This window comes from Rattus norvegicus, chromosome 7, assembly GCF_021556685.1.
Source record: "Rattus norvegicus strain SHRSP/BbbUtx chromosome 7, alternate assembly SHRSP_T2T, whole genome shotgun sequence".
Lineage (NCBI taxonomy): Eukaryota > Metazoa > Chordata > Mammalia > Rodentia > Muridae > Rattus > Rattus norvegicus.
Genome location: NC_141540.1, coordinates 118,702,335 through 118,727,264, shown reverse-complemented (window position 1 = coordinate 118,727,264; position 24,930 = coordinate 118,702,335). Strand labels below are relative to the sequence as shown.

The window sequence follows — 24,930 nt, the reverse complement described above, 5'->3', positions numbered from 1 at the left end:
TTCGGAGCTGGGGACCGAACCCAGGGCCTTGCCCTTGCTAGGCAAGCACTCTACCACTGAGCTAAATCCCCAACCCCGTTATTAGAAATTGAAAGGAAGAGGAGGCACAGTCCATATGCTTCCAGCTCCTTCCAGAGTTGGGAACACAGTTGCTGACCCAGACGACTTCTCAGATCCCCTGACTCTGTCTGTCTGCTGACTTGGGTGGAATAAATACTATTGACTGTTCAGGAAAAATGGACGAAAAACCAACCATAAACAGAAAGTGGCATGGGACAAAAGGAATGCACAGAAAGTGATGGGATGCCATGCACTATACTCTTTAATGGGAGCTATGGATGAATTGAAGTCAGGGGAAGCAGGAGGTCAAAGGCTTGCCAGGGGTTAGAGGGAGGGTTGTGTGGTCAGCAGGATAATGGTGGCATCCACCAGAGCTAGAAATTGGCTGCTCTTGTCTCACTGACCCCAAGGATTTCAGGTGTGTGTCTAATATTGACAGCACAGGATCCTGTGGTAAGGTGTCATGTGCCACTGAAATGCAGGGAGACTGGGCAGGGACAGCAGGGAGGGAAATCTAATGGCCACTCTTGATGGTTGCACCTCAAGATTCCTGCAGTTGAGCCAAGTTGGATCCTTGCCATTACACACCGAGCCTGTGTTGTATCGTCTGATTGGCTCCCTGAGTACCAGATGCGTGACTTCCCTTCATTGTGAACCCTCATCGAGGATGTCAGGAAACTGAGTCCACCACAACCTTCCTGTGCACTCACTCTCTCTCCCTCAGTCAGGCACTTCCTTTGTTCTCTGCCATGTACAGGTCGCACTAGTACAATGGTTGCCACACATGCCTGGCTGGCCTGGCTGGGCACAGGGGCATTCTTCAGCCATTATGCAAGGCCAAGACTGGCTAGGCTCAGGGGATTCTATAAAGGTTTATGCAAGGCCCAGATGCAGAGAGACAATGAGGCTACTTTTGGATTCATCTTGGCTCATGCAAGAGCTTCCAGAAATCTCTTTCTATGATACTACGCCTACACAGACACTAAAGGGGGCCTTCTTGGCCCTTGAAAATACAGATTTGGTTAAATACTGCTTTCAGCTTCCTGAAGGCTTCCATTACCTTTAAACAAATTCCCACAGTTTTATGCTAATAATTGAATGCCGAACCCAGGGATTCCCCAGAGGCACCTTCAGGGATAATGACCTCACATGTGGTTTATTAAGAAACCAATCTAGAGCACACTTACTGCTTACAAGGAATGAAGAGCAATGGTGGATAAAACAGCACATGTTTCATTCCACTGCTCCCATGAGAGGTCAACCCTGCCAAAACCTTATGCACAGACTTTCAGAGACCATCCTCAGAATTTCCAGTTATGGAGACACGAGAAAGCTCTGTGTGGGTTCACCCTAGGGATCAGTTCTCCACTTGCCCACACTGGACATCTGAGTGGAAGCCCTCACTATCCAGGAGCAAGAGCTTCGGGTCTACAAACGGATCCCTCTCCCTCTGTCCCTCCCAAGGAGCCTGCAGTGCCCAGTGAGTCCTTGAGTGCCTGCCATTCTGCTGAAGACTCCTCACTGCGTCTCTGTCCATTGGCCCATTTTCCCAGGTGGCCTGCAATAGACTCTCATTTCTCCTGAAGAAGTCCACAGAGCCATGGTCACCTTTTAGCTTCCCATCTGAATAACATGCTTCACTTCTTGGCCAACTGTTACCTGTTTCCTACTCTACATTCTTTCTGAGATGCCCCCTGGGTGCCATGTGCATCAGACACCAAGTGCTGAAGTTTCCCTTGTGCCTGGACCACTGAACTCCCTTCATGTTCTCTAGTGCATTGAGGGTCTTTGGGTGGTAAGTGATGCAATGGAGATGGTTGAACAAGAAGAGTATCCATCGAAGGGAATCAGTGCATTCAGAGAATGGAAAAGAATATCAACTCTGGTCCCAGACATGAGGACTCAGATCCAACACCAGGACACCCTACCAGGATTCTGCCATCAGATGGATTAGGTCCAATTGCCTTCACTTCTAATGCCCTGATACAACTGCAAACTCTCGGGAGACACACTAGATTGACTGAGGTGAGTGGACCTTGGACTGTCTAGCCAAATGATGAAGAGGGTAATGGGTAATAGACATATCCTCTGAAGGGTATCTCAGGTCAGGCAGAATGTGAATGTGCAATTACTCTATATAGTCACATCCTTAGCTGTAGCCACGCACGTTCCCCTCCTCCAACAGATGAATAACTTCACAACCTGTTACAGATTCCCAAAACCAAAGACCACAGCAATGCCGACAAAAACACCTCAAGATGGTGGGACAGCCACAAACTCTCCTCTCTTCCTGAATCTAAAGGTTAGATCAGAGAACAGGGCTCATGCCTCCCTCCCTCCCTCCTCCGTGTGTGTGTGTGTGTGTGTGTGTGTGTGTGTGTGTGTGTGTGTGTAGGAAACAGAGTGTACGGTAGAAGCTACAACCTGCAATTGTTGCCTGGTCAACTGTAATGTCAACTTTGCAGCTGGTGTTCATATCAGGCTGTGAGCCGTGGTTTTTGAATGTGTCAAACAGCTCAGAGTCAAAGGCAGTGGTTATTAGGAACCCAGCCACACCCATCTCACTATGTCTACTACAACAGACTAAGTGAAACCTAGATGAAAATACTGAGATATTTGAGGCTTAATGACAGACAGTGACACAGCCAACCTTCTGTGGCGAACAAGGTATGAGTGGTGGCCTTGTCCATTCTGTAGAACTGCCTGACGGTGGTGACTCTCCTTGACCTTCCTCTGCCTCCTGAATTTCAACCCGATGCTATTTTGGAACAGTTACCAAGGCTGGATCCTTGGTCTATTTAAAGCTCACTAGCTCCACCCTCAGCAGAAAGTCTTCAAGGTGAGCCACACACAGGCTCCGTGTCAATCACCGGACCCCGTCTAAATTGGAATCCCAGAGATGCTGCATTCCCTCTGCAAATGCGTGTGGAGTTACTGACCACCACATGAGTCAAGCTGAAGGTGAGTTGTCTGCAACTTGTCACACATATGACAACCGGAAGTTACATTCCATCCTCTAGTTACTGTTCCTTTATGGTCCCCTTGAAGACAGCACTTGTTCTTTGGGCCCTGAGGTCCCATCTGAGCAAAGGTACATAGTATTGTCCTTGGATTCAGGCAGTAGGCTAGATTGGAGTGGGTCTGTCAGTGGCTGCCCCTTCTACTCTCAGGTGACCACCCAGAGCTGTGGGCGTGGGATATACTCCCTTCCCTGTGATTTGTAGCCTGGAATATTTGGCTCTTGAGTGACTTCAGCAACCTATGTCACATGGCTAGTTGGAAATCTCTGTCCCTACTATATGATGTTCCTAGAGAAAAGGGGACCAGTAGAGAGAAGGATCTGTGTTTCAGAGGACTTAGTACAGTGTTCAGAATGTTTTCGTTGAGTAAACTCTCCTTGATGTGGACTGGACAGATATAAAAACTGAGATAACAAAATGTATCTGACCTCACCCCCTCCGAATTCCACTAGGTGGTGCTGGTGTTCACCCTCTGATTCCTAAGCCATTATAGGTTTGCCTAGGTTGTTCAAAATCCCCACCTCTGAAATGGCAGCCACCCTGGGTTACATGTCTTGCCATGTCACTGGTCAACCAAGCAGTCCTTTAGCAGATCTTCCAGATGTCCAGGTAGGATGGGCTCTGCTTGTATACCTAGAGGCTGAGACCCTTATTTCTGTCTTTAGGTAAAGCTGCCCCAGGATCTAGATACACTACCCTCCATCTATTCAGTACTGCACTGATGTACCGATTCCTTCTGTGCTTTTCTCTGAGAGTCCCTTTTAAGGCTGCCTCTTAGCTGTTGTGGATATTTTAATGGTTCTGCATATTGTTGTGGATTTGCTCACTAAAAACATGTTGATAAAGAAAAAAGATACAGGGCAAGGGATATCAGAGAGGCAGAATAACAGAAATAACTTTAATTTTCTTAAATATTACTGGTTCTTTAAATATCAGCGTGTGTGTGTGTGTGTGTGTGTGTGTGTGTGTGTGTGTGCTCCAGTTGCCTGCAGTGCCTACAGAGATCATAACAGCGTGTCAAATCCCCTGGAGCTGGAGATATAGGATGTTACAATCCACTTGATATGGGTGCTGGGAACTGAACTACCCACCTTCAAACAACTAAGTATGGTAGCAAGTGTCTATGGTCTAAGTTTAAGTCTTGGCAAGTCCAGGAATCCTGAGGTCTAACCATTGCCCCTCCCAAATGTTAAAGTATGTTAGCAGCAGTAGGGTTCAGGATCCCATGTCACCTGCTGTCCTTATCTCAAAAGCCGTGTGGGGATGGCCACTGAGGCCCATACATGTGTGGGACAGAACCTGTCCCAATGTAGGAGTACTTGGCCACTGTGGTCCAGCCATGCTGAAATCCCCTGTTTCCTAGAGCAAAGTTGAGCTCTCCCACGGCCCTCAGGCTGCCTGAGTTGTAGATTTGATACTTCTGTCAGCAAGAGGCTGTGTCTCCTCTACTCCAGGGGTCATAGAGCCAATCAGGGAGCCAGTGAGTCTGTAGTGGAAGATGCTGGGGGTTTCTCACAGAGTCAATGGGTGATGGGTCTCAGGGCAGAGCAGGAGCCTGCCACCTTCTGCATCAGCTCTCTCTTCATCAACCAACAGGGACAGAGATGTTCTCCTGAAGTGTACGAGGGGTTGGGATGGAGGTGTGCTAGGGAACTTCAGGGGTTTGGCAGAGCAGGAGATGGTGGAAGTGATCAGGGGAGGGCTCCACAGTTAGTGGTCGTGGGTCTTCCCACCATTGGAAGCCCCACCCAAGATGGGTCAGCCAAAGCAGAATATGAAATGTTGAACTGAAGTCACTCTTTTGAGTAGGCAAAGTAGGCGAGATTCTTGGCGGCATCCTACATGTGCCTGTTCCAGTGTGTGGATTGGTCCACAGCCAACTAGGAGATGAGAGTTTCACTTTCCATTTCCTGGATCTGGATATAAGGCTGGAGGCTGCTTGTCCTTATGACTCAGAGGTGCATCGGCCAGCTGCTTCTACACAGCCACGGCCATCTGATCCTGCTCAAGCTCAGTAAGTTGAGCCTCTTCACCCCTCTGCCTCTGCATCCTCATAAAGCTACCTCAAGACAGAGCGTAACTGCCTCATTCTAGGAGTGGACTCGGGGAAGGTAAGTGTCCTGTGCAACCCTGCGTTCAGAAAAACTGGACTTGTAGCCAGGTTGGCGTCAGGCTGTTCCTCTCCCTCTGCACTAAACACAAGGCAGGATGGGTAATCCCTCCGATGGGATCACCAAGTGGTCTCGGGCTCAGCTCAAGTGCCAGGACGCCTATGACCTGGACAGAAAACAAATTTATGAGATGTCACCAGTTAGGGACATGTAGAAACTGAAGGATGTGGAGGAGAACAGGAGGCTCAGAACCCAGCAGTTTTATCGAGCATGCTGACATTGGATCAGGATTATTGCTGTCAAGACCAGTCTGGGATAAATGTTGGCTGGCAGATAAAAGAAGTCCAAAGATTATGCCATGAACTGTCTTCGAGCCTGTCTTCACCCTGTCCAGGGCAACTGAAGACGGGGCTGTGTTGTGCTGAGGAGTCTGTGAAAGAAGCTGAGCGGTGGGTCACAGCCTGACTCCTTTGGGCCTCTGCTAGCCTTCCATCCAGTCTGTGGGGGGATAGAGAAGACAGAAAGGGGTCCCTGTGAATTCGGAGGGGAAGGGTGTCAGCATGAGGGCAGGGAGGGAAATATGAACAATCATGTAAACAGTTCATGACCTGTTTGTTAATTACCATGAGGTGAATAATCAGACCTCAGGTGTGTGTGGGTGGAGGCATTAGTCCTCTGTGTCTGTAGAAGCAGAGAACGTTCTAGAAACTTTGGAGAAAAAAAGGAAGTGAGGGGGTGCAGCCCGCTCCCCTTCACACCTGTGCCTCAGGAAGGTCCCTGAGAGGGCCTCAACAACCTTCTTCTTGTGCTTGTTGGTCAAGACTGGGTCCCTCAATCACTGGGTTAGGGGCCTCATGTCTGAGAAAAACAAATTCTAGGTGGAGAACAGTAAGGCAGGGTGGTGGTCCTGGTTTCTGCACAGAGTACCCTGACATCTGACGTCATCAGAGCCACTGTCCTTTTGAGATGAGGCCGGGAAGCTAACGAGATGCCGTCTTCCTGGAAGTGGCCTGGGCTGCTACAGCTTAATAGAGAAGCCAACCTTGGGTGTCCTGGCAGGGACACCCCATAGCTTTCTTCAAAGACACAGGAGCAGTTGTGTCCTCCAGCCCAAAGTCCCAGATGGGCTCCCATGAGCAGGTGAACCTGCAATAGCTCACAGTGCTGGGGAAGGCTCACCCAAGGCTGGATACAGGTTGGTAAAAGAACCAGCCACAGATCAGGGCTGTGAGCAGGAGGCCTGGGGGAGTCTAGATGTGCACTACAGGAAGTGTTGGCCAGCTGTGTCCATGGAATTTCTCTACTATTCTGTGTATAGAGAAAGAGACCCAAGAAAGGACCCTGCTGTGGTGTACTGTTTTCCACATAGGAAGGGACCTCACTTTTTTTTTTTTTTATTAACTTGAGTATTTCTTATATACATTTCGAGTGTTATTCCCTTTCCCGGTTTCCCGGCAAACATCCCCCTAATCCCACCCCCTCCCCTTCTTTATGGTTGTTCCCCTCCCCATCCTCCCCCCATTGCCGCTCTCCCCCCAACAATCTAGTTCACTGGGGGTTCAGTCTTAGCAGGACCCAGGGCTTCCCCTTCCACTGGTGCTCTTACTAGGATATTCATTGCTACCTATGAGGTCAGAGTCCAGGGTCAGTCCATGTATAGTCTTTAGGTAGTGGCTTAGTCCCTGGAAGCTCTGGTTGCTTGGCATTGTTGTACATATGCGGTCTCGAGCCCCTTCAAGCTCTTCCAGTTCTTTCTCTGATTCCTTCAACGGGGGTCCTATTCTCAGTTCAGTGGTTTGCTGCTGGCATTCGCCTCTGTATTTGCTGTATTCTGGCTGTGTCTCTCGGGAGCGATCTACATCCGGCTCCTGTCGGCCTGCCCTTCTTTGCTTCATCCACCTTGTCTAATTGGATGGCTGTTATGTGTGGGCCACATGTGGGGCAGGCTCTGAATGGGTGTTCCTTCTGTGTCTGTTTTAATCTTTGCCTCTCTATTCCCTGCCAAGGGTATTCTTGTTCCCCTTTTAAAGAAGGAGTGAAGCATTCACATTTTGATCATCCGTCTTGAGTTTCATTTGTTCTAGGCATCTAGGGTAATTCAAGCATTTGGGCTAATAGCCACTTATCAATGAGTGCATACCATGTGTGTTTTTCTGTGATTGGGTTACCTCACTCAGGATGATATTTTCTAGTTCCAACCATTTGCCTACGAATTTCATAAAGTCATTATTTTTGATAGCTGAGTAATATTCCATTGTGTGGATGTACCACATTTTCTGTATCCATTCCTTTGTTGAAGGGCATCTGGGTTCTTTCCACCTTCTGGCTATTATAAATAAGGCTGCTATGAACATAGTGGAGCACGTGTCTTTTTTATATGTTGGGGCATCTTTTGGGTATATGCCCAAGAGAGGTATAGCTGGGTCCTCAGGCAGTTCAATATCAAATTTTCTGAGGAACCTCCAGACTGATTTCCAGAATGGTTGTACCAATCTGCAATCCCACCAACAATGGAGGAGTGTTCCTCTTCCTCTGCATCCTCGCCAGCATCTGCTGTCACCTGAGTTTTTGATCTTAGCCATTCTCACTGGTGTGAGGTGAAATCTCAGGGTTGTTTTGATTTGCATTTCCCTTATGACTAAAGATGTTGAACATTTCTTTAGGCGTTTCTCAGCCATTCGGCATTCCTCAGCTGTGAGTTCTTTGTTTAGCTCTGAACCCCATTTTTAATAGGGTTATTTGTCTCCCTGCGGTCTAACTTCTTGAGTTCTTTGTATATTTTGGATAGAAGACCTCTATCTGTTGTAGGATTGGTAAAGATCTTTTCCCAATCTGTTGGTTGCCGTTTTGGGACCTCACTTTTTGTCTTCATTCCTGGATGGCTCCATCTTGGGACTGTAACACATTATCTGCAGGGATGCAATTTACAAAGGGAGATACCCACAGAGCTCACCACAGGGCAGTTAGAAGGCCTCGGAGCATGGCCCAGACACTAACTTTACCTTTGCATAGGATCTTGCTCATGCACAACAACAGGATGTCCTCCAGGATCTACACAGAGCAAGCAAGCAGAACTCACACTTGCCTCCTCCTCTCAGAGACCTCATCCACACACGGCCTGGGAACTCAGGCCCCTGAAACAATTGCTCAGCTGAAACTCACTATTATAACTCGAACATAATTCCCATCCCCTTGGAGTCGCCAAAACATTCTTCCCATCTCTCCCTTTATTGTGTTGACTTGATTCTTTTTCACAGCCTCGGTTTCTCACACTTACTTACCTTGGACACCACAGGGCAGGAGGCCACTGCCCTGGCTGGGGTGAGGGAGACAGAATGGAGCTGGATGATTGACCTCATCAGGGAGTGGCAGTGAAGCTCAGGGAAAGGCTGAGCTCTGTGAATTAAGTCCTTTTGAGTCTTGGCAGCGACCCTGGAGGGGGACTGTGGAACAACTAGACCCATGGCCACCCGTCTGCTTTTGCTACAGGGGTCCCCCACTTTCTCCCACACTGTGTTTCTTCTTTCATGGAGCCTGAGCATCTGGTGAGCTGTAAGGAAAACCTCTGAAAGATCCTGTGACTGGTCCGAAGACCCAGAAGCTCTCACAGTCTCTCGAGGTAGCCATAACTGTCTACCTTGCCCGTGTTCTGCTCTCAGACTAGACCTGGTAGCCTTTACAGCAGACAAGGATGAGGTCACCAAGGATCAAAGCCAGTGCCCTGACCGTGACAGGGAGAACCTGAGGGTATGGAGGACAGCAGGCCATGTGGCCTAGTCACAACTCCCAAAGTCAGTGCAGATGAATGACTTTCGTGTAATTTGTGAGAATCTAAGGATGTAAGGCTTCCATTGAGGAAGAAATACGTCTCTTAGACTTATTAGAGGGCGATTTGGGGCTCTGTAATCTACATAGATCCATGCACTGTGACTATAATACAAAACTAATATTCACCTTACTGTGTTCAACATGCTCTGATGCGGACTCAATTTCCCCTCTGAATGTTCCTCTTGAGCCAAAAAGAAAAAGAAAAGGAAAAAGACAGATCAGAACCAGATAGACTGAAGTCACTCGTGAGGGAACGGGCACCACAGTGTTTGTTGCCCCAGATGTCTCTGGTGGATGTAAACCAGTTTTGAGTTTTTCCCCCCTTTCCAGTGCTCAGTCTTTACTTTCTGTTTGCTCTAAGCTGAAAATGGTTCATTTCCCTGCAAAGCAATGTGGTGTCTCTGGCACACGAGTTATCTTGGCTCCCATCCCACAATGCCTCAGGGTGAGAGATTTTCCCTCAGCTCTGGAAGCCAATGTCTATCATGAAGGTGAGGCAGGTTGGTTACTGTGAGGGGGACACTCCTGGTGTGCTTTCCAACACCTCGGGAGAGGGAGGTTGTATGGAGAAAGAGGAAAGAGAGAGAGAGAGAGAGAGAGAGAAGGGAGGGAAGAGAGTGTGAGTCATTGCACAGGACTGCGGATTAGGGACCCATGTTTATACTGATTAACTATAATTACTTCACTCCCATGGAGACTGTATCTGTAAATATAGATACCGGGCCTCACGGCTAGAACATAAGAAACGAAGGACACAGTTCAGATGGTGACAACACTGGTGACCAACACATCAACATAGCTTCCTGGGACAAACGCTCAAGACACGACATTAAGCACCGGAGGCTCCATGCCAGGCCGGCTCCTCTACCCTGTCACTGACTTCCTTCTGTTTTCCATGTAGACAGCAGACACACCATCAGGGAGCCCCTGGGTATCTCCAGAACATGGCAAGCCGTGGATACCTGCATCACCTGCTGACTGCAGAGGGAGCCTGGGAGGAGTTTGTATCAAAGGCCAAGTTGCCCAGGTCACTGCTATGGGATGCCCCAACACTTCCTCTAATCTCTACATGACTGGTTCTCTCAGGACAAGCATAACCACTCCAGCCAGTCCCAATTGGTGGCCTCTGGGAAATATTCTAACACGTAGGTCAGTGGGTCCCAGGATCCACCTGTCTCTACCTATCCGAGCATGAGATTATAGAACCAGGCCACCCGGGCCCAGCTGTTTTGGCTTGGGTTTGAAGGATGGCACTCAGGTTTGTGTGCTTATATGGTGAGCACTTCCTCAGCTGAGTGTCTCCCCAGCCTTAAAATGACTCAGCCCCTATGAAAGACCATTTAAAACACCTAACATCACTCACCAAAGGGGAAATTCCACATGACTCTAGGGTCCTTCCTGGGCCCTGATAATTCAGATCACTGTGGGGCAGGTTTGTTTTACACAGAGACGAGCCGTCTTTCTCACACTGCTCGCCTCTGCTCTTACAGGGATAGGGCAGTGGCCCTCCACAAAGCACTGAGGGATCTGACAGCACTCTTGGCCATAGCAGAAAGAGGCAGATCTCGGAAAGGCTGGAAAGGCAAGGAGAAGTTTGTGAAAGCATTTCCTTGCTTGAAAGCAGACTTGGAGGAGCACATCAGCCAGCTCTATGCCCTAGCCGACCATGCTGAGGAACTGCACAGGGGCTGCACCGTCTCCAACATGGTGGCTGACTCCTTCAGTGTTGCCTCCGACATCCTGAACCTCTTTGGTCTCTTTCTGGCACCTGAGTCAGCAGAGGGAAGTCTGGTGCTCTCGGCAGCAGGCTTGGGGCTGGGGGTAGCAGCTACTGTGACTAATGTTGCTACTTCAATCATGAAGGAAACAAGCAGGGTTTTGGATGGAGTCGAAGCTGGTCACCATGGTTCAACCGCCATGGATATACTGGAGGAAGCTGGCACAAGTGTGGCTAGGATTGCCAGCGAGATCCCTCAGGCTACCAGAGATATCACCAGAGACCTGGAAGCCCTTGAGCAGCACATGAATGCCCTCAGTCTGGTCAGAGCCAACCCTCGCCTAGAAGAAGATGCCAGGGCCCTCATCAATGCAGGTAGCATCCCTGCCCAACGGGCTAAACAGGTGCGGGCCAGTCTGAAAGGAACCCCTCTGGCAATGAGCAAGGAAGACCGGATCCGCAGTGCCACCACCACTGGGGTCACCCTCTTGTGTGATGTGGGGAGCCTTGTGAACGAGTCGAAGCAGTTGTACGAAGGGTCTGCTTCCGAATCGGCAGCAGCACTAAGGAAGCTGGCTCAGGAGCTGGAGGAGAAGCTAGGGGAGCTCATGAAATTCTACGAGACAATCTGATCAGGTTCCAGCCAGTCACCCCATCCCCAAGACATGCAGACATCAGGGGAGAGGATCTGGACAGAGGTAGGGACCATGGAGGTGCTGTTAGAAGGAGAGCAAGACTACAGTCAGGTCCGAGGGACATAGTGTGGAGGCCTGTTGATGAACACAGCAGGTTAGAGGATGGAGCAGTGGATCAAGTGAGATCCACTGGAGCCTGAGACGAGGGACCAGAGGATGTGCTGCAAGAGGGACTGGGAAAATTGAAATCTAGACTAAACATGGAAAAAAGGCAGTTTCGAAAGACTAGAAAACCCTCCCCATCTGAGCCACTGGAAACCCCACAAAACACAAACCAGAGAGAAAAGTGTGTGCTCTCTAAACAAGTCGTGGCCCCCAGTTCCCCAGCCCACTCCCACCCTCAGGGGTGGCATCAAATAAATTGTTTCCATTTCACCAAGTGTCTGATTCAGTTCTTTGTCCTGGGACATGAGAATTTGGGGACTTTAACAGGGATCCTTGGAACTCTCAGCGTAGCCTGTAACTGCTGGTAGCCAGCCCGGGTTCTTTACAAGAGCACCAGATGCAGTACGGTACCCTCCTGTGCAAGCTTTGGGACACTATGGCAAAGCTCCCTCAGGAGGCTCCATGTTTGTGTGGGTGGGTACTCCTCCCCTCCCGTCTTTATCCTTGGGGTTTTTGTTCCTGTGGATTATGGAGCCAGGGTGGACTGTGTGCCTGAACCCTCCCCTCCATCCCTGAGGCAGTAACTGAAAACACACACACACACACACACACACACACACACACACACACACACACACAAGAACTGACAGCAAGTCCCAAGTCTAGGGTCGGAGGCCCTGCTCATTACCGTTGTCAACACAAAAATCCAACGCTCACCTTGAAAGGCATAAGACATGGAGCCAAATGGGAGTGACCACAGACCAGGAAAGCAGATTTATGTTATTCCAAAATCCATGCTCCAACATAGCAACTAACCACGTCGTGACCCCTTTGTAATAAGAAAACAAAAAGTCTCGAATCAGAGCACTTTTCTGATCCATTTGTGGAAACATCAGAGACAGTGACAGCAAAGCAGAGGGACAAATCTCAGCTCCAGGCCTCAGATGCTGGCTGATGACATCGTTAGCTTGTGGATTGGTGAACCTAGGAGTCTGTTAAGTTAATACATCTTGAAAGGTCGCTATCTGATAGTCTCGGGATGTTAAGGTCAATGCAGAGATGACAAGGAGTGGCTATCAGGGCAATCTAGATGGTCAGAAACTACTTTAATTAATTAGGGCTCTCGATCTGCAACATTCCAACCTCTCCAAGTATTGAAGTTCTAACCAGCTAACGAGTCTCTTGGGAAGCTCAATAAGGGAAACCATCGGATGGGCTCACCAAGGATTGAACTTAGTTCCAGATTGCCTCATATACGACTAGGGAACTGGAGAGGGAATGTGGCTGTGCTGGGTGCCCTCTGGGAATGGAGGATTTGAAGGATGTGAATCGGGAGAGGAGAGAACCCACAGTCCATCCACCCATCCTTGTGTCGTGGCCACCCTGGGGTTGACCCTAAGGTACTGCTGCATGAATTGAGGGTGGCACATGTGGCCTTGTGAGACGCAAGGAACCCAGAGCTTGGGCCATGAATCTCACTGAGTGTGTGTCTGTATGCCAGGTTCCACGGGGGAATCTGAGGCCCAGAAAAGACTGCCCTGCTCCATATACTTGAAGGAAGCTAAGTAGGTGGGGGTCAAGCCTGTACCCTTGGCCTTAGCCAGCCTCTCTTCAGTCTGTGGGACTGTAGAAGGGAGACAGAGGGTGTTCTGTGTGTCTGTGTGGGAAAGAGTGTCAGTGTGGGGACAGGAGGTGCACAGTCCTGTGAACGGTGCCATAGTGTGTTTGAAAGAACAAAGGAGAGAGTCCAGGTAGGGGCCACCTATGTGCCTGTACAAGCAAAGAATATTCTAGAAACTTTGGACTACTAAAAGATAGCATTTCCCCTTTAAAGTCAGAATCAGAGCTCTGTGACATTATGTACTGTAATTTCCATCTCAGAATAGCCTTCCCAACAATAGGATTGGCTGCTCTGCTATCCCTAGCCAGTACCTGCTCTCCTCAGCTGATACGTGCAGGACACAGAGTCCAAGGGGAACTAGGTAGCAGGAAACCTGTGCTTGTCTCTGATCCTGGAGATGCTCAGAGGGAAGAAGCCAGACCACCCATTCTGGATCCCACAGCTGTGGGGGACTTGGAGTATAGACTGTAGAAATAATTTAAACGTCTTTCTTGAACCAATTTAAACAGCATGCTAGCCCAGTGAACACAGGCGCACACATAGTTCCCAATCATACCTTGCTTCACTCAGCTGTGGATTTCAAACTTCATCACACAAGTTTCCAAAAGTGTTTATTTCTTATCGGTTTTTGCCTCTGGGTGGCTCAGCACGCATGCGTGTTGTGGACTCTGTTTCAGATGGCTATAAAGACAAACCAGTTGAGAATGTAAGGCCAGCCTCTAATCTGGGCCACACCTTCAGCTGGAAGCCTATATAAGGACATGGAAGGAGGAAGTGTCTGCTCTTTGCATGCTTGCCTTCGCCTCACTAGCGAGTCTGTTTCTACACAGGCACTAGGACTCCAGAGTGTACTGAAAACCAACTGAGACATCCAGCCTTGTGGACTGAGCAGCTCCTGGAGTCTCCAACCTTCCGTTCATAGGCAGCCTTTGTTGGACTAGCTAAACCACAGCCTGTGAGTCATTCTAATTAATGAATCTATATTAGTGATTCTGTATACATAGAGTCTTTATATAAGCCCTGTTGCTCTATAGAACCCTGATGAATACAGATGGTCAGTTCCTCCTACCTCACTATGGCCTTACAGCTAGCTAGTCTGAGCTACCCCTCACACCCTGGCAGGAGGTTTCCTCTGCTCACTCTGCTGCCTGCCGAGCATGTGGATGTGTGGCCCCACCTGGGCATCCTACAGTCCTGGCTGGGTTGACTCTCCTATAAAGCTCCACACTTCCACAACCCGACAGCTACAGCAGAGATGAGCCCCTAGGATGGGATCAATAGACATTGTCCTGAAATGTAAGTTCTTTGGCCACTAAGTTAGCTTTAAAATGCATCTCTGTATTTATGTGATTTTGTTTTTGTCAGTTATGACTCCCTCCCTGTCCCTTAAAGTCCCAAGTCCCTGTTAGCAGTATTGAACAGGAGGCTGGGCTTTAGAAGCTGACCTTGGTTTCCCTTTGGGGAGGGGACTTCAGAATACATGCCATGTCTCAGACTCTGACCGGTTCTTCTGTTTTTTGAAAGATTCTCTTTCTATCGCCTTTTGACTTCAGGTGAGTGAGTATGGGAAAGCTCGAGCAAGATGATGGGTGGGAGAAAATACACCTGCTACCCTGACTTGTGGGTGGTGCAGACCTGAGATAAGGAGTTCAAGTTCTCTTAGGCTACACACTGCGTGTGAAGCGAGACAAGGCTACAAGAACACTTGGAGAGCTTTGGCAAGAAAAGGAAACTATCAGAAGGGTGTTGCACAGTCCTGAGCATGAGTCACCAGCTCTCACCATAGCAACAACTACATTCATGCTCAAACTAGGTCAGGTCCCGGGAGGAGGAGCTGCTGTCTTCTCCAGATACTGCTAAGAATGTTCGTTTTCCTTCATCCTCGGCTCCCAAGGCAGTCTCATTGTAGTTTCTGTTTCTCTTTTTATGAGGTCCACCCCTCTGCAAAATCTACTGAGCACTGATGAGAATGAAGGAATGAGCCCCCCCACACACACACGTGGCCTGGGTTTAGATGTGACCGTTCTTTAATCCAGTCATCAACTTCTACAAACATCATAAAGAAATAATCTCAAATGCAGGCACTGACAGGAATGAGAACATTCTCTGCAGTAGTGTTGGCATGTGATTAGGAAAATCATGAGGTCCAGGAGTCGAAGGCAGCACCCAGCAGCGCAGAGACCAGGCAGGACTCCAGGGCCTGATGGGACAAGGATATCATGGAAGCAAGGAGGGTGTGGTCCTTGGAAGCCACAGAGGACCCCAGTGAACTTGCTAAACTGAGGACCTGATACTTGGTACAAGGCAGTGCTGTGGATACAGAAGAACCATTTATAACATAGGCATGCTACAATGCACACATGTAATATGAACAGGAGGGAGTGCAGTGTGTTTTTAGATGGTGGAGTTTGCTCATCAGAAAGTGGATGTGGATTAGAAAGTCCCAGATTCAAGGCCTCACTCTATCAATACTGAAAAGTCACATCCATTGTGTGTAAGGACTTCACTTTGTATGAGTAAGGAGTCAAGAGCATCATGGAGAGTAAGGGTTGTGGCTTGGCTAGGAAAGGCCACCACAGGCTAATATATTGGATGCTTGGTCGTTAGGGTGTGGTGATACTTGGGAGGAATTAGGGCATGTGGTCTTGTTGGAGTGTGTCACTAGAGGTGGACTTTGAGCTTTTCTCTCTCTTCCTGCTGCCTGTGGATCTGGATGTACAACCTCAACTTCCCTAACACCCTGTCTGACCCCATGCTCCCCACCATGACCATAAATGGGCTAAACCTCTGTAACTGTAAGCAAGCCTCAGTTAAATGCTTTCTGTATATGCCCTGCCTTGGCCATGGTGTCTCTTCCCAACAATGAAACAGTGACTGAGAGAGTAAGTATTCAAAGTAACAATGTAACAAATTCAAAGTAACTGTGTAATAAACACAGTTTCCGCCTGCAGAGGCCACCAGAACATTCCTCCCCATCTCTTTCTGAGAGTCAGTCCTTTCTCCACGGCTGTGTTCTCACCTGATGCCTTCTCCAGTGTCCCCAACAGAACAGCAGTCCCCAATAGGACAGTATTCCTCTGCCTTGCTGGGGAGAGAGCAGCAGGGCTGGGATCACAAGACCAACGTCATTAAATAGCAGTGACAGAGCCCAGGGAAACAAAAAAACTGTGGGTCAAGTTCTTTGGTCCTTGGCAGTCACTGTTGAAAGAACTGTGCGTCCCAGATCCCTGATCACTAAGCTGTCCCCATTCTATCTCACAGGGTGCCTTTTCCTCCTGTAGCCTGGACCCTGGTGAGCTGAAGGAACACCTGTCAAGTCCTCTGCCTGACTCCTAGACCTAGCAGCTGTCATGGGCACCCCAGGTAAGCAGTCTTGTTCTACACAGCTTGTGAGTGCCAGAGCCTCTGCGCTGAACTCCTGCTGGGGAGTCAAAGATACAGATGAGAGACCTGAGGGGAGCAGAGAGAGTTCCCCAGTCCAGGGTCAGAGCAGCTCCCTTCCACACTTTGTCTTGAGTAAATTCCCAGGATCACCTCCTCAATACCCAGCCTGAAAAATGGAAGCCAGGAGGAGAGAGGGGGAGAGGGAGGGAAGGAAAATAGAGGCAGCCCTACCCCTCTCAAGGTGGCTTCCTATCAGCTGAGCCCAGGGTGTCACAGTCCTTGTGGAGGCAGGGCAACCTGCTCCAGCCTGAGGCATTCTCCAGACCCAAATGTGACTTTGTCCTTGATCCATTCAAACTCTTGTGCATAGTCCTCTAACCATGTACATTTCCTTCCCATCTAGAGGAGAAATGCTTCCTTGAGACTGTGTTTTTCTACCTCCTGGATACGAGGAGCCTAGAGGACCTGCAGCTCCTGCTGACTGAAGAGGAATCCTGGAAACATTTTGTGGAAGGAGTTGGTTTGTCCAGGTCACCTCCCTGAGGGACGCCTGCAGTAGCAGAGTTCAGGCCTGGTTGGCTTTTTCTAGGCAGGAATACTCTCCCCAGACAGACCAAGTACTCAGGGTTCAGGGTGTCTCTTCTTAGCAAATATTCCCCTCTCCATGTTCTCTGCCAGGGAAGATGGCAGCAGCCACAGGGAACAAAATTATTCCTGCCATTGCCGTTCCTGTGACCATGAGAAGTTAGTTTATTACCTTCTCCTTTATTTGGTCACCATTGACTGGCACTGTGAGAATAATAAGATAACACATGTGGGGAGTCCAGCATATGGCCAGCACACAGTAGGCAGCCTGCACGCAGTAGGTGTTCATCAAAAGTTAGCTTTTCAAAGTTTTTTAGTGTGTTTCTGTACATGTGAGTGCATGTGTGTGCGTGTGTGCATGTGTGCATGTGTGTGTTTTGCATGTGGCTGAGTTTATGTTACAAGCAGTCTTCCTATATCAGTCAGTCTCCCCTATTACAGGGAAGAGGAAGATGCCTTGCAAGAAGCTCTTGCTGAGATCTTTGAAGATTCTGATGGAGAAGAAGGAGACAAACTCCAAAGAGACCTTCAGGGCAAGAAAGAGAGGTACTCAGGCAAAGACTCAGTGAGGCCTTTTTCTCCCTAGATGTGAATGGAAAAGAACAGGGTTAGAATACAGTGCATAGGAGTTTAAATGGAACTGGTTAAGTGTGTGTCTGAGCACCTGCCACCAGACTTATTTGAATGATGTCACCCATGTTAGTGACTGAGTTGCGTCCCTAACCCTGGTGACTGTATTTGGAGAAGGAGAATTTAAGAACATACAGTAAGCAAGGGTGTGTGTGAGCTCCCTGACCCATAGTACCAGCAAGTACATAGTACATCAAAGCCCAGAGAGGACAGCAGATCCCCTACAGCTGAGCTACCAAGTGTGGGTGCTGGGACCGGAACTCACTTTTTCTGCAAGAGAACCATACAATCTGAATGAAGGACAATAACAGTGCCTTTCTTTACCTGGAACTCATTGTTGTCACTAGACTGGGTGACAGAAAGCACGAGGACTTTCCTGACTCTGTGTCCCCACATGGGGATGACAAGCCCAGGCCCAGCTCCTGGCTTTCCTATGTGGCCTCTGGAAGACTGAACTCGGGTCCTGCTGTCTGTGTGACAAACACCTCACCAGCCTAGCCACATCCTCAGGTCCCTTGAAGGGCTTTAAGCAGAATCTTCTGTTGTCCTCAGGACACAGTGCCTCATGTGAGAGGTCACATGGAGTGTCACACACCAAGAAAGCTCCCATGGGAAAGAACAGTTATTCTGACACACATTAACACAGGTAGACGGACACTGTTCAGGACTACAGCTCTAAGACAAAGAGACAGAACAATTCTGGATATCCGTTCAGCTGGAGACTTACCACAGAGGAGCAGAGTGACAGGTAGTAGAGAGCAGAGAGGGGCCATTGTGAAGCTGACCTCATGGGGTTCCTCCTGAGGAAAGCCAAGGCCAACGCCCCTCCCTAAAGACCAGACATGAGAACCTGGTGGAGGTTAAGCATCAAAGGTAGGGTGTTCGCACAACCTGACTTCTGATTCCTGCCAAGCCTTGGCAGGACAAGTGCAAGATGCACAAGAAAGTCATGGGAAGCCAAGGCCCATCCATACTGGGAAAGAAGTTTAGAAGACACAAAGTTTTTCCAAAGAACAAACATCTTGTCAATCTAAGCTTCAGTGTCCAGAAGTTTGCTGGGCCTTCATCAAATACACCATCCCCATGAGTGATCTGGGTCTTTTTCCACCAAGGAAGTCAGTACCTTCCGTGTCTCCTTCCTCTGGGGTCTGGGGTCAGAAGTGACAGCAAAAATCCTCACCACACCTCACCTTTCTCAGGCTGAGAATTCTTTGGGGGGTGGGGGGGCTTAGGAACCTACGTGTTTTTGAATTCTCAATTTTGCCTGTTACTTAAATTCTTACAGAGGCACAGTGAGATGCCTTGGGGATGGGAGCTCATGTTGTGAATGGGAATCCCCCACATGAGTACGGAATCACGGAATCCACTCGTGTTTCTTTTTTTTTTTTTTGGTTCTTTTTTTCGGAGCTGGGGACCGAACCCAGGGCCTTGCGCTTCCTAGGCAAGTGCTCTACCACTGAGCTAAATCCCCAACCCCTCGTGTTTCTTTATCTCCAGTCAGAGCTGGGAGGGAAATCTATATGCTGTGTTTTGAGTGGATGGATCACTGTGAGCTTCTCCACCAGCTCAAGAATACACACCACTACAGGGCAAAAAGACCTCAGGCCTCAAAGAATGTCCTATATAAGAATGTCCTATATAAGAATGTCCTATATAAGAATGTCCTATAAAATTGCTTTCTTAAGGATGTGCAATTTGCAGAGTCTCACAGTCCAGGACTCCAAGCAAACATGGGCACTCCTGACCAGCAGGGCATTGTAGGATACACAGGGCAGGTCTCAGAAGCTGAGGTCCAGAGACTGCTATTCTTGAGGGAAGTGAACTCTTCAGTGAACACTAACGTTCCCTAAATGAAAGGATTATTTTTTTTCCTCTAACTTCTCTCTCTTTGTATTGAGTTCCTAGAGAGAAGTACTTTGGTAGTGATGACACTGACCTTGAGGGGAAGGCTCCTTTATTGAATGTTTAGCAATAACAGGGTGTGCTGGAGGGCACCCTAGAGAGGCAGCTCAGCGATGAGGAGCACAGCCTGCTTTTCCAGATGACTGAGTCAGTCAGTGCCCAGCCCCCTCACAATGGCTCAGAACTGTTGGAACTCCAGTCTTAGGAATCCGATGCCTTCCTTCCTCTGTCCTCCATGGGCCCCACTGGTGAATATGGTACCCAGGCACAATGCAGGAAGCACTCATATACATAAGACAAAAAATTAAAGGTCAATTATAGATGGTTTTGAATTCATTGGTCCTTAGGAACTAAGAATGGCATGGCTTGTCGAGCATGTGCATCATGGTAAGGAAGAGCTTATAGAGTTGTAACATTCTGTGCTTCAGCGTGAATGCTCTGTGGTTTCCACAGCACAGATCTTACTTTACAAGCTGTCTTCCTCACTCAGCTCAGCCTCACTCAGCTCAGCTCTCCCGTTACAGGAAAGAGGAAGATGCCTTGAAGGAGGCCCTTGGTGGGAATGCAGCTGACTCTGATACAGAAGATGAAGACCAACTCCAAAATGACAAGGAAAGGTTCTTGGAGGCTTATCCTCAGGTGAGGCAGGAGCTCGAAGAGCGCATCAAGAAGCTCCACGCCCTGGCAGACAAGGTTGACAAGGTGCACAGGGACTGCACCATCTCACAGGTGGTGGCCAGCTCCAGCAGTGCTGTGTCTGGAGTCCTCACAATCCTTGGCCTGGCTCTGGCACCTGTGACAGCAGGAGTCAGTCTGGCACTGTCAGCCACTGGCATGGGGCTGGGAGCAGCAGCAGCTGTGACTAGTGTTTCCACAATCATTGTGGAGAAGGTAAGCCTGGCGTCTGCTGAAGCTGAAGCCAGCAAGCTAGTGCTAACCAACAAAGTCACGATGAACGGCATGAAAGAAGTTTTGGAGCAGAGTGGCCCCAGACTTCTTTCCGTATCCACGAATTCCTTCAAGGACCTGAAAAACATCAAGACTAGCATTCAAGCCATCAAACTGACCAAAGCCAACCCTCGCCTAACAACTAATGCCAAGCGTCTCATGACCACAGGGAAAATATCTGCCCGAAAGACTAGACAGGTACAGAAAGCCTTTGGAGGTACAGCTCTGGCAATGACCAAAGAAGCCCGGATCATGGGTGCAACCACTGCAGGTCTTTTCCTCCTGATGGATGTAGTCAGGCTTGTGGAAGACTCAAAGCATTTGCATGAGGGAGCTAAGTCAGTGTCTGCTGCAGAGCTGCGACAGCAGGCTCAGGACCTGGAGCAGAAGCTGCAGGAGCTCAACCAGGTTCACGACAGCCTGACTCAGTGACCTCTTCCTCTTCAGTGCAGCTCAGAGGACTGGGAGGGAGTGTGCTGGACAGAGCCATGAACACATGGGAGCCCCCGACTGTATCCCTTTTAAGGCAGTTCCTGCCAAAGGGAGAGGGCACACTAAGCTACAGGAAGTCAGAACACAAATGGGACAGTCTCATGACCTCCAACCAGACTCCAGCTCTTAGGTCCATCAGCCTCCCAACTTCCCAACTAAACCAAGCTCCCATGCTGGGGAGTCCTAACAATCAGACTCTGACTGTGAACATCATTTCCTGTTCTTGGTTGTGGGTCCTGTGGGTGAAATGCTCAAGACTAGACAGAGAGGATGCTGGGAATACCAACTGTCCAGTCATCACAAGCCCTACATGTCACCATGGATGCTATGGAAGGAGAGTGACAGGATATGACTGGTGAGTTCCTCTCTCTGCTACCAGACTCCTGGGAAAATCATAAGCTTTAATGACTATCGATGTTTAAAATCTGCTGTAATTGGATGAGATCTGCCGAGATGGACAGGAAAACGGCTACACTTGATTCATGATTTCTGAAGAATAAATTTGTGAGCGCTGACCCAGACATGCTTTGTGTGCTTTCTGCAAGTAATATCATATTTTCTGGATTATTAACTGTCAGGTGATAATTCCCTCCCAATTTTTAACATCTCCTCTTTCAAAAATCATCTTCTTTATTGTGCTTTAAGAGGAACATTTGAGATTTCCACGTGGGCCTTTTCCTCCTCCTTGTTGCACTTCTGACGGCTGAGGCTCCCCTGAGACTGCACTACAGTGCACAGTGTCCCCTGCATCATGGCAGCTCAGGTGGCCTCCTTCCCATGTTCTGGCAAATGGAGACTAAGGGATGACCTGTGAGGTGTCTAGGTCTTGTCCATTAGAGAAAGACTCTTCCATAGTCCATCTGTCCTCCCTTTGGGCTGGGTATGTGACTAAGTGAGAGCATGGTGTGGAGTCAGCCTCTTCTGTGGTGCACATGCAGGGACAGGATGGCCTCCTGGATGAACTGGGGAAGAAAGCTCCCTACACCTAGAGCTACCTAGCAGCTTGCACCTCAGTGTCCAAGTTCATCGAGTCCCCTCTCCTGTTGAACCCATGTGTGAACACTAGTGAACCCTAGTTCTCCTGGTGGGCCCATGTGTGAACACTAGTGAACCCTAGTTCTCCTGGTGATCCCATGTGTGAACACTAGTGAACCCTGTGCCAGCTCTTCAGCATCTCTCCAGTGACCAACCCAAGAGCTATCACCAGGCTCCACCCCTTACTGAACCTTGAACCCCTATACTCCCTCCAGAACCTCTCAGCCTGGCCCTTTGGGACATTGTTTTTGTGAAACCCTGTGCCTTTGTCAATGAACTCTTGAAGGCTCTCATGTCCTGAAAACTTCTATACTACAGTCCTTTGTATGAATAACCACTTTAGGTGTCCAGTCCCCAGACAGGTTCCAGTCCAGGGTCACTTTACCTCCATAGTTCTGCCACCTGGGAGCACACCTACCTTCCTTTACAAAGAAGAGGATACAGCAGCCACGGTGGGTGTTGGGGGAGAATCGAGACTGCCGGGGTCGGGAATTAGCTCAGTGGTAGAGCGTTTGCCTAGCAAGCGCAAGGCCCTGAGTTCGGTCCCCAGCTCCGAAAAAAAAAAAAATTAAAAAAGAGAATCGGGACTGCCTATGTGACGTCTTCTAGATGCAACATTACTGTATGGGTGGGGAAAGTATTCTCGTAAGTGGTTGGATGTTGTCAAAACAGATACCTTTTAAAAGAACTTAAAATTGGGGCTGGGGATTTAGCTCAGTGGTAGAGCGCTTACCTAGGAAGCGCAAGGCCCTGGGTTCGGTCCCCAGCTCCGGAAAAAAAAGAACCAAAAAAAAAAAAAAAAAAGAACTTAAAATTAAATCATGTGATGTAGTAACCTACCTCTTGAAAGTGCTCTTAGCAAGAACAAAGGCTGTGGAGAGAGACCAGGAGAAGCTCAGAGATGAGGAGAGGCCCCTGAAAGGGACAGAAGGGATGGGCAGAAAGGGAGGAGAGTGTGGAGGAGCAGCCACTGTGACCAGGTCTGTCACTGACGAACACAAGTGACAGGCAACAAAGATTGTGCCTGCAGCTGCTCCCCTGCACAGGCACAGCATTCGCTTCAGGCTTTTTGAGGGTGTCCTGACCTGCGTGAGAGACTAGGAGGTCCTCACGATGATCTGTGACTCCTCAGCCCGTAAAGGGAAGAAAGAACTGCACACAGCATGGCAGACGGCTGTCCGTGACACGTGCTTAGTCAAAGCAGAGCTGAGTGTAACAGACTATTACATCCGTGATTCCTGTTAGGAAATAAACTATTGAAATGGAGAAAGTATGAACTCTATAGAGCATTGGGTCGTTGCCTTGGGTTTAGAAAAGGCACAGGAGCCTGAAAAGTTAACCACAGGGTGTCAAGTTTGTGGGGATAGAAAAGTCTTTCCCTTGATTGTCACAGTGATTTTTATGAACCCATAACTGAGGTAAATAATCAGGGACTACTGCAGATTCACGGAAATGAGTGTAGTCAAAGCCAGTGGAATCAAGGTGTGTTCTGTGGTCAAGCTCACGGGGCAGGCATGGCAAATGAATGCTGCCTACCACGTGGGCAGTCAAGAAACAACAAGGGGTAAGAGGAAGGGGACATAGCCAAGATGTGGTGTTTGGTGGTGTGCTCTCAGTGACCCACTGTCTGTTGTAAATTTCCCAATGGAATATTCAGAATTTTATTCATTCAATAAAGTCAATGAGCCATCAAGTCAGAGGCCTCCCCGAGCCTTCTCCAGAAACTCAGATACAACTGAAGGCAAGCTCTATTGGTCTCCATACTGCCTTGCAGCTCAGCCAAGTGGACAATCGCAGTGACCGTTCACACCTCCCTTCTGCCTACTGCCATTCTTTTTTCTATGACTCATTCAGAGGTATGCAAGGGAAAAAATGTAGCAGCTTTTGTTAGAACCCTGACAGGTTTGCTAGTAGATGTGTAGAGTTGACCTTCTTCCTTGCTGGGCAGTGTGAAGACGTAAAGGAAAGAATCAATACAAAGCCAAGGGAAGTGGCTGTCCCATCACCCACCCAGAGGGTACTGTGTACAGGCTGACAGCCATGCCAAGTCCAAAGAGACCTCAAGTAGGATATAGTTGTGAGATCCTCAGGAAACAGATCCAAGCATTGATCTCATCGATGGCTTGGGGCAAGAAGCTGTATACAGCTAACTAGTGATTTGAGGAAAATTCTTAATCATTTAGACCAGTGGTTCACAACTCCTTGGGGGATTGAATGACCCTTTCACTGGGTCACATATTAGATATCCTGCATATCATATATTTACATTGTAATTCATAACAGTAGAAAAATTAGTTATGAAGTCGCATAAATAATTTTGTAGTTTGGTGTCACCATAGCATGATGAACTGTATTAAAGTGTCACAGGATTAGGAGGGCTGAAATTTCTGATTTAGGGGAGGGTTAAGAATCCATGTGTATGGGGCTGGGGATTTAGCTCAGTGGTAGAGCGCTTGCCTAGGAAGCGCAAGGCCCTGGGTTCGGTCCCCAGCTCCGAAAAAAAGAACCAAAAAAAAAAAAAAAAAAAAAAAAGAATCCATGTGTATTCATAAATAGAAATTCTTTGAATAGTCACAAATGGAGACTTTATATCAGAGAAAAGGAGTAGGCTGACATCCTTGAATTCTTTTTTAGCTTTTTGTTGATTCTTTGTTTCACATCAAGAACCCCAATCCCACTCATCTCCCGACCTTCATATCTGTCCTTTGCCTTGGAAACTTCTCCCCCAAATTAAACACACACACACACACACACACACAGAGTGTGATGGACACTGTGGGATAGACACTGTGTGATG

The 24,930-nt window shown here is 48.6% G+C and overlaps 3 protein-coding genes across 23 annotated transcripts; all 3 read left to right on the top strand.

Annotated features, from left to right (window-relative positions):
• Window positions 1-2,870: 2,870 nt before the first annotated feature.
• Apol9a (apolipoprotein L9a) lies at window positions 2,871-11,806 on the top strand. 10 transcript variants are annotated; one of them, NM_001429377.1, is given in 4 exon segments: window positions 5,035-5,191; window positions 8,725-8,810; window positions 9,921-10,046; window positions 10,510-11,806. In NM_001429377.1, coding segments are annotated over 2 exon segments (942 nt in total). In that variant the 5' UTR covers window positions 5,035-5,191; window positions 8,725-8,810; window positions 9,921-9,963; the 3' UTR covers window positions 11,369-11,806.
• Window positions 2,871-23,826, top strand: Apol9a-Apol7a (Apol9a-Apol7a readthrough). Of its 9 annotated transcripts, none has more exon segments than NM_001429405.1 (6): window positions 2,871-3,021; window positions 13,988-14,112; window positions 16,419-16,520; window positions 16,945-17,071; window positions 17,568-17,672; window positions 20,183-23,826. In NM_001429405.1, coding segments are annotated over 4 exon segments (1,101 nt in total). In that variant the 5' UTR covers window positions 2,871-3,021; window positions 13,988-14,112; window positions 16,419-16,507; the 3' UTR covers window positions 21,039-23,826.
• Window positions 13,938-23,826, top strand: Apol7a (apolipoprotein L7A). 4 transcript variants are annotated; one of them, NM_001429361.1, is given in 5 exon segments: window positions 13,938-14,112; window positions 16,439-16,520; window positions 16,945-17,071; window positions 17,568-17,672; window positions 20,183-23,826. In NM_001429361.1, coding segments are annotated over 4 exon segments (1,101 nt in total). In that variant the 5' UTR covers window positions 13,938-14,112; window positions 16,439-16,507; the 3' UTR covers window positions 21,039-23,826.
• Window positions 23,827-24,930: the final 1,104 nt, after the last annotated feature.